The sequence below is a fragment of the Ruditapes philippinarum genome, unplaced genomic scaffold, assembly GCF_026571515.1.
Source record: "Ruditapes philippinarum isolate M1 unplaced genomic scaffold, ASM2657151v2 ctg1595_1_1_1_1, whole genome shotgun sequence".
Lineage (NCBI taxonomy): Eukaryota > Metazoa > Mollusca > Bivalvia > Venerida > Veneridae > Ruditapes > Ruditapes philippinarum.
In genome coordinates this window covers 145,208-155,467 of record NW_026854134.1, presented here as the reverse complement: position 1 = coordinate 155,467, position 10,260 = coordinate 145,208, and the positions used below count along the sequence as shown (strand labels likewise).

At 32.7% G+C, this 10,260-nt stretch overlaps 1 protein-coding gene across 1 annotated transcript; it reads left to right on the top strand.

Annotated features, from left to right (window-relative positions):
* Nucleotides 1–50: 50 nt before the first annotated feature.
* Nucleotides 51–3,037, top strand: LOC132739065 (UBA-like domain-containing protein 1). Its single transcript, XM_060726717.1, has 3 exons — nt 51–243; nt 394–477; nt 1,504–3,037. The coding sequence occupies exons 1-3, from the start codon at nt 127–129 to the stop codon at nt 1,669–1,671; spliced, it is 369 nt and encodes a 122-aa protein (XP_060582700.1). The 5' UTR covers nt 51–126; the 3' UTR covers nt 1,672–3,037.
* The last annotated feature ends 7,223 nt before the right edge of the window (nt 3,038–10,260 follow it).

The window sequence follows — 10,260 nt, the reverse complement described above, 5'->3', positions numbered from 1 at the left end:
TATGTTAGAGCCAATGAAATCCGATGAATTTATTATTGTTGACTGTCAATCAAGTGCACGCTTTACTTCCTGTCAAAAATATCAACACACAGAGAAGGGGGAGACATTAAAATTTACCCCAAACAAATGAAAATAATGGACGGATTAAAGCAGCAAGTTATGATGAACCAATTTATGTTTGCAACAGGATGTCAAATAGATCAAGCAAAACACTTTCTAGTCGCTTCTAAATGGCAGTTCGAGGTAAGTGATCTTTGCATGTTTTTTCTGAAAACCAAGATGGCGCGTGTTTACATTTTCATTGATTATAAACAATGATATTGTTTCAAATGAAATACGCAAATACTGAAGTTATCAAGTCTTTGTGACAGTCAGAATTTTTTTATTTTTCAGAGTGCTCTTAGTATGTTCTTCCAAGAATCATCAGTACCGACTTGTCGAACGTGTAATGGGAATCATGCTAGTGGAAATTATTCGGTATGTTTGTCCTCCATCTTGATGACATCATTCAAAAACTTGTGTTCAGAAAATTTTATTATTTGCTGTTAGCGCCTGCAAATATATATGATATTTATCATTATTTACTTTTAAAAATTTAAATGTTTTTTGTTTTTGGGATTTTAAATAGGTAAAGTTTTTCTTTAAGCCCGGGTTTTTGCCGTTTTTTTGTCGTAGGGTTGTGACCTACATTTAAAACGCATGCTTGCCCTCCCTGTTAACGAAACAAAACTAGACAAATTTATGGGCGTAGGGTTTCGGGCCCCCATTTTAAATTTACGCAGTAAAAAGCAAACACGTCATGATTTGAATTTTATTACTAGCGGTTTCGGTTTTAAGTGATGTTTCGTGGTTCTATTTTATTATTGATCCATATTATAAATAGATCTTACCTTTATCAGTGTTTATGCAATTATTTGAAAATGGTATCTATTGTAAACAAACCTGACCTTTGATTAGTGAGGTCATTGGTTTTCAAAATAACAAAGAATTATGGTTCGGGTTTTTTATAAATATAAGTTATTTAGTTATGATCACATTGGAGTGATTATATATCAACATTCATTTACAACAGTCATCAAATTAGAACATAATGATGAATGAATTAACTTAAGGCTTATTATGGACAAAGGTGCTAGAATTTTTTTAGCTTAAGGCTTATTATGGACAAAGGTGCTAGAATTTTTTTATGATTTTTGTTATATTGACTATAACAAAAACAATCTATTTTAAATTTTTTAATATATGGATATAATATTACATGAATAACAAGATTAAATATATTTTAGGTCAAATCAATGCTACTAGCACCATTGATTATGAAAAGCAAGGATATTTTTTCCAATCTATGAAAAAAAAGTGAAATGAATTGTATGTATAGTCCAGGGCATTTTTCAGCTGTTTTGGGCTAAATTTGGAAAACTGTTAAGCATTCCAGTAAGTTTCAGAAATTTAGGAGTTAAAATTTTAACAGGACAGTTTGTAATAATTCATTTTTTATTTCAGTTATGTGCACCTGCAAATACTCCTGCCACACCTCCAAATTTCCCAGATGCTCTCATGGCCCTGTCTAAATTATCAACAGCAGAAAAGTTCAGTTCATCTCCATATGCTACATCACCAACACAAGTTGCACATTCACCCCATGCTATGGAAGTTGAAGCCCAGAGATAAATATGTTACGCATGGCAGGCATTTATTCAGTGAAAAATATGTTAAGTGCACACAAGTGAAAGTTCTGTGACAAGCACTCAGTTGAGTTTTTCTCTGATTTCCTTCATAGATTTAAGATTTTCAGAGATGCAATTAGACATAAATTGCATTTGGGAAAAACAATGAGTGGATAGGGTTTGAAAGTTGTGTACATGTATGTAGGTCCAGTTGATATTTGGATAAGTTTTTTCTCAGAGTTTTGTTTCCTGGAGAACTTGTGTTTGTTTGTATTTTTGTCACTTGTCTGTAAATCTTGTTTGGTACTGAAGTTTTGCATTAATGTATTTGGCAGGTTTAACCTGTATCATTAATTTGAATTCAAACATAACTAGTTGGTTTACTCTAAGGTGGATAAAAAGCAATAATGAACAAACCTATTTTTTGATCTTCTGACCTGGGTAAAATAACATATTTGACTGCATGTTTAAAAGAAGTACAATGAACATTTTAACTATTTAAGATATAATTTGCTTGAGTCATTTGTGGACAGGTGCATTTTTATGTATGAAAACTGGCTTCAGGTAAACTTTAGAGCAGCAAATCATGTTAAAATGTGATGTATTTACTCAGGTTTATTTTTCACTGTATCTCAAGCACATGTCTGCCTCTCTTGATATATATACATATATAAATACATACAAACTCATCAAAACTTAAGAAGGGGTCAGGGCCCATGACTTGTGTTAACTTACCATTTTTTGGCCTTGACCTCTCATCTGAATTGAATGAATGATTGATGTTTACATTTTTGTCATTTGAATTAGGTAATTAAACTGCCATTCATTGATTCAAGTGACAGTTACTCCCCCTTTTTATATTTTTCTTTTGTATTTTTCATATAATATTTTATGACCCATTTTCCATTTATATACCCATTATAACAGTGCTGGACTAGTTAATAGAATTGAGTTTAATACATTGTCATTAAATCACATCATTAAGGACAAAACAAATAGCAATGGCATACTTCACCATTGACTTGTATACATTGTCTCTTTGAATATATTATTCATTAATCATGTGTAAATAGTTGTTAATCTTGTTTTTTTTTTCATCATTTATTTCAATTTTGTCTTCATCCCAGACATATATTATATATAAATCACTGGCAACTAACGATTTCTGTAGTGTCTATAAGTAATTACCATTTAAACATGTTTTATTGATGTTTTGTAATTTCTTCTCTTTATTTTGTACAGAATATGGTATATAAATTATGTGGTAATGTAGCTTTGTTAAAAACCTTAAATATGATGTGAAGTCAGTAAACTATGATGTAAAAAAAATGAAAAAAAAAAGTCCTAAATATAGGATATTTATTGTTAAACTTGTCTAGAGTTTTATTTTCATCCATATTGATAAGTGGATAATAAGTTGATAATTTCCTGTAAACACGCCCAAGCTTATGTATAATTTGTATATCGTAATGAAAAGCCTCAAATGATGAGATACAAAGTGTGATCTGATTGGGTGGTTAAGGAATTTAAATAAGAATATAAATGATAGTTGATTGTCAGATTTATATCTGTGACAATAAGAATTTATGCAAGTTTTACAATAGGTTATATTCATTTCACAATTATCGAGCATATGAAACAAGTTTTAAATAAATTTGTAGAATTCATACATGTGCTGAAGGTACTAGTACTACTACTGATTTATCATCAATCGGATGAACAGTCGTAGATCTATTGTATATTTATTGCCTATTGCTAATGAGGTAAATCTCAAGCCTGTCTAGTATTTTAGTTTATAAGGGAAGTGTGTAACTATGATCATTATAGATAAACACTTTAACAGGAAGTTTTATCAGTTACATGCTTGAACTTGCAAAACCTACAATCTACTTGTTTCAACATTAATATATGAACTTTATATAACATGTTGAACAATTAAGTGATGATTATTTATGTATTATCTGACGTCACCGGTGGCAATGTATTGGGTCAAGTTACAATGGTCACATTTATGTATTAAATATACATACATTTGTGAACGTTAAACATGTCTATTTTTATCATCCGAAAGGTAAATGTATTTAATGGCAGGAAAAAATGTAGCACAGCGTATTTATAACCCGGAAATATTATTTGATAAGTGAAAAAAGGTTTTGTAATTCCATAAACATTTAAGGATTTCTTAGTTGTTTCTTTAAAAATTAGAATATAGTTGTCAAAACACTGACATGTTAATAATAAGCAGTGTTTTGTACACAAACACCTTGCCTTAGATAAATAGGAGAACAGTCGCTTATTGTAATTGTATACGTGAACTTCTGGCCATTTGTTCATTGATCTACTATGTTAACAAACAAGCCAAACAGTGTATTTATTGAACCGATAGGGTAAAATTAAGGTCATGTCATTGTGCCTGCGAAAACGTCTATTAATACAACGTTTTAAGGTTTAACATGTATTAAATTGTCCTCTATGATTATAGAATTCGTAAACGGGTATAAAGCTTTCATTATATTACATTTGTAAACAACACGGTAAAGTTACGTAAAAGGCCTTTGCTGTGATTTTGAAACCATCTATTATTGGTTTATGTAATTTTAATATGAAAGAACTAAAGATTACCACCCAGCGAGTTTTGGTACTGAGTTTAAGGAAAATAATCTGGCTTTATTGAAGACAAAATTCTCCACAGCAAGTGCTCAAATGTTTTATGTATTTTTTTAAATATAAAATAAGGTTAAGTAAGTATAGGGTTGTTATATAGATAAGAAATCACGCCAGTAGGTCATGTTGACAATGGCATTACAGGCAGCCAGGTAGCGGGCATTGAACTGGTTCTTAAAAGCGAAAGTGAATGTACAAAATATAGCAAAGTCACGTGGACAATATTTAACCTTTGTTGTTAATAAATGAAACAAAAACGTTTAAACAATAGAAAAAAGTTGAGTATTTCGCCAGATTAATTGTAGCACAATTTCCTGATTTTTTAATCCTATTAAATTTTTATTTAGGCAATAGTTAATCACAATTTTGCATAGTTCATTTCGGTTCCTCAATTGTCGCAAAATCAGTGTGTCATTTTTTAAAGACATACTATGCTCATCCTTAAGTAAAATATTTAATCACAGAAATTCATTGAAATCATGAAATTCTTATCGAAAATTTCTAATTTGATATGTATGGGAAGCTGCGTTCCCTATTACAGGTTAAGTAAAGTTGGTCTCTTCTTGACAGTTTTTTAATGACACTTTATATTCATATTGTGACCACCTACATGTATAGTGTAGAATTTTAGACATATCTATTTTGTGTGAAGTCAATGCATGTTTATCTTATAGTTACAAAGAGACTGTGTATCAATTAACAATATTTTCTAATATCAAATTTGAGCATAGTATATCTTTAATTCGCTGTTCAAGTGTGGTAATCTTATCCAATCTTTCTTTATTACTAAAGTTTTGATGAGATAATATGTAATGTATAAAGACAACAGAAATATGGGCGGGGTCATGAAACGTGTCTCTATAACAGAGATTGGACCCTAGCCAAGCGTTTGTTTGTACAAGTTATTTTGATGTTTACGCATTCCATTAAATAAATAAAATATTAAAAAGATAAATAAAATATCAACAGGAATTTAGAACATTAACGGAGTATGACTTGCTAGGGATCTTAGAACCTTATAGGGCAAACATAGTCCCGTTAATTTCGAATTAATAGATACGTTCATTATATCACAGACAGCTTGGATGCATCAACTATGATCGAACATTTATAATAAAGGGTAAAAACAATTTTACACACACGGGGTGAGAAAAATGTGCAGCCCGACCGGGACTGGAACCCGGGACCCTCGCGGTGCTATCGACTGAGCTATCCGGCCGCTTACACATCTCTCTTATAGTGAACAGTTCTGAACCGTGTGTTTATTTCAAATTTAGACAGTTTTCAATCCGATTCCTTGTCTTTTGGTCCCTTTAATTATTAGCAGCTACCTGTCTATCTTTTAATGCGGTCATTATTATTTTATATAAATATGTCTAAATAGCAAACAGTGCAGACCATGATCAGACAGCAAGGTCGTGCTGCTAATCTTGTTGCATCCGTAGAACCATTATGATTCTGTGGTGAAAAGGATTCCTTATATATGAATCGAAAACAAATTGCGCCGAAGCGTTCATGAGTTTAGAATCTGTTAAATGATTATTAATACTAATTAATTTAAGTAAGTACTGTACTATAGAATTTGAATAAAGAGACGTTAGATGACACGAGGGCAGATCAGCTGAAACACATACGAGTTCATATGTTAATTATGTTAGCTATATTTATAGTAACTGGAAATGCGAATTAATTTGAAATAAATACGTGCACTTTTCCAATTTTCTGTAGCGTGTACTTTCGATTTCAGCAAATAATGTAAATCATAATCATTGAATGTTTGCACGGCGTAGTAACATCGAATGAAATGTAGGTAAGAATGATGAAAATATCGTACAGTTTGACTGTGTTCCAAATTACTCTTCTATTTCCGATGATTTAAATATATACGTCTAGTCGGTTACTAGGCCAGTCTATACTATCTACACTAGGGATGAAAGTCGGTCAAGTGTGTTATTTTCATTCAACTATGAATAAACATGTTTACGTACGTATTACAATTTGGCCACACAACGCTTGATAACGCTAATGAATCCAGTTTTAAATAGGAGATGCATGTCTAGTGTGGTCACCGACGGAGACAATTACATATCACAGATACACAATATCCCTTAAACTTCTTTTAAAATTGTATCTTTTATTCACAGCTAGGTCTCTATGAATATTCTTAATAAAATCAAACCTCGGAATGTAATTATTTGCCAGTTATGCCTAAAAAAATGCAATCATGTCTAATAATTTTTGGTATCTTGACACACTCATTTGCCATATACATGTAGATAAATTATCTTTTCTTCTTTTGATATATTGTCATTTGGTATAATTAAAGCGAACTTGTATTCTGTATGGAAATCAAAATGCATGTACAACTTTGTTTACATTTTGATAACTTTTACGACACATTACTGCGCATTAATTTATTGCAACTTTCTTCAGCTGTTTAATATAAACATTTAAAGACCCGTTAAGCCTCAGCATTGCAAACATTTTTAACCGGGTTTTCCGAAGGAAAAAACTGGTTATTAGATTGAGGTATGTCGGCGGGCGGGCGGACGGGCGGGCGTAAACAATTTCTTCTGTGCGCAACTCCTACATTTCTCAATAGATTTTGACCAAACTTTCACAAAACCTTTGTCATCAAGTGCCCTGGCGCATATTGTCGGGGTTTTGTGATTGGATAATATTTGACCTAATTATGGCCCTTTGTTTTTTTTCCTTATATAGAATATATAGTGAAAAATTCTTCTGTGCGCAACTCCTCCTACATTTCTCAATGGATTTTGACCAAACTTTCACAGAAGCTTTGTAATTAAGTGCCCTTGCACATATTGTCAGGGTTTTGTGATTGGATAATATTTGACCTAATTATGGCCCTTTGTTTTTTTTCCTTATATAGAATATATAGTGAACAATTCTTCTGTGCGCAACTCCTCCTACATTTCTCAATGTATTTTGACCAAACTTTCACAGAAGCTTTGTTATCAAGTGCCCATTGCGCATATGGTCGGGGTTTTGGGATTGGATAATATTTGACCTTATTATTGCCCTTTGTTTTTTTTCGTTATATAGAATATTTAGTGAACAATTTCTTCTGTGCGCAACTCCCCCAACATTTCTCAATAGATTTTGACCAAACTTTCACAGAATCTTTGTAATTAAGTTCTCTTGCACATATTGTCAGGGTTTTGTGATTGGATAATATTTGACCTAATTATGGCCCTTTGTTTTTTTATATATAGAATATATAGTGAAAAATTCTTCTGTGCGCAATTCCTCCTACATTTCTCAATGTATTTTGACAAAACTTTCACAGAAGCTTTGTTATCAAGTGCCCATTGCGCATATTGCCGGGGTTTTGTGATTGGATAATATTTGACCTAATTATAGCCCTTTGTTTATTTCCTTATACAGAATATATAATGAACAATTTCTTCTGTGTTCAACTCCTACATTTCTCAATGGATTTTGTTCTAACTTTCACAGAAGCTTTGTCATCAAGTGCCCTGTCGCATAGTGTCGGGGTTTTGTGATTGGATAATATTTGACCTAATTATGGCCCTTTGTTTTTTTCCCTTATACAGAATATATAGTGAACACTTCTTCTGTGTGCAATTCCTCCAACATTATTCATGATTTACATTGCACATAGTTACATTGTTTGTTACTTGTATTTGTATTTCAACTACAACATATTTATCTACAATGGTGATAATTGAAAACCTGGTTTCATGGCATTGCCATGTTTCTTGTTTTTTTATTTCAAGATAAATTGTTACAGTTTCCAAACAAAATACTAATTTGCCAAATAGATAAACTACCAAAACGTCATAATTATCCTCATTACATGGATTACATAAATTAATTCTTAATATTATATATTTGAATGTATACAATCTCTCAAAAAGTAAATAACTTGTAAATTAAATATATAATCAATGGTAACCATATTAATAATGAAAGAAAAGAAATACTTGCAGTCACGTCATCTTGCTGTGTAATTAGTTATTTACTTATGCATACATGTAATTGTATATATCATGAATCTTTTGAGATAAAGATTCTTCTTCTTCTTCTTCTTCTTCTTCTTCTTCAACATCATGTAACATGGTATATGATTTATTGTGAAACTAACACCTTATATTATCATTGCATTTGATAAAAAAACGTCATCATAACTTGATTTCTCTCTCAGCACATTGCGCTCTCAGCACAAAGCGCTCAGAGGTGAATTTTTGCGATATCAGCTCACCATGTGTTCAACAATTAAATTTCTTTTTTAGACCTTTCTTATACTTTCTCCATAATTTTAATTAAATTCTAAACCAGTGAATTATTTTAGCTCTTCAGAACCGAAGGTTCAAGGTGAGCTATAAGTATAAAGGGGGATGCTCCGTCGTCCGTCATCATGCGTCAACATTCTGAAACTGCTGGGCAGATTTACTTCAAATGGTCTTAGCATCCTTGTGACAGTATCACTTAAATATACTCATATCATTATACCTCCGCGCAACAAAGTTGTAAGGAGGTATACTGGGATCAGCTTGTCCGGCCGTCCATCGGTTGTTCCTTGTCCGCCCAATAACTTAAGATTCATTTGACCTACAGTCTTCATATTTAGTATTGAAATTGTTCATGATTAGGAGATGACCCCTATTGATTTTGATGTCACCGGGTCAAAGATCAAGGTCACCGGGGCCTTGACTAAAAAAGCTTCTCCGCCAAATAACTTAAGATTCCTATGGTCTACAATCTTCATATTTGGTATTGAGATTGGTTATGAATAGTAGATCACCCTTTTTGACTTTTAGGTCACTGTGTAAAAGGTCAAGGTCACAGGAGCCTTGACTAAATCTTGTCCGCCCAATAACTTAAGATTCCTTTGACCCACAGTCTTCATATTTGATATTGAGATTGGTCATGATAAGTAGATGGCACCTAGTGATTTTGAGGTCACCAGGTCAAAGGTCAAGATTACAGAGGCCTTGACTAGAAAAAGCTTGTCCGCGCAATAACTTCAAAATCTTTTGGCTCACAATCTTCATTATTGGCATGGAGGTTACTAGTACTAGTAGTTATGATTGTAAGATGACTCCTATGGATTTTGAGGTCACTGTGTCAAAGGTCAAGGTCACATGACCCTCGACTTCAAAAAGCTTGTCCACATTCCTTAGACCAACAGTCTTCATATTTGGCATGAACGTTGGTCATGATCATTAGATGACCCCTATTGCTTTTGAGGTCACCGAATCAAAGGTCAAGGTCACACGGGCCTTTAATTTGAAAAAGCTTGTCTGTTCAATTGCTTTAGAATGCTTTGGTCAACAGTCTTCATATTTGGTATTGAGGCTAGTTATGTTCAAAAAGCTTGTCCGCCCAATTACCTAAGAATCATTTGGTCTACAATCTTCATATTGATTTTGAGGTTACTGGGTCAAAGGTCAAGGTCACAAGGGCCTTGCGTTCAAAAAGCTTCTCGCTCAATTCCTTAAGAATGCTTTGGTCAAAAGACTACATATCTAGTATTGAGATTGGTTATGACTAGTAGATGACCCTTTTAATTTTGAGGTCACTAGATTAAAGGTCAAGGTCAGAAGGGCCTTGACTTCAGAAAGTTGGTCAGCTCAATAACTTAAGTATCATTTTACCTACATTCTTCATATTTGGCATGGAGGTTGATAATAACAATTTGGAGACCCCTATTGATTTTTAGGTCACTGAGTCAAAGGTCAAGGTCACGGGGACCATAAGTTCAAAAAGCTTGTCGCTCAATTTCTTAAAAGTGCTTTGGTCAACAGACTTCATATTTGTTATTGAGGTTGGTTTTGACTAGTAGATCACCCATATTCATTTTGAGGTCACTAGGTCAAGGGTCAAGGTCAGGAGGCATTGACTCCAAAATAATTGTCAGCCTAATAACTTAAGAATCATTAGA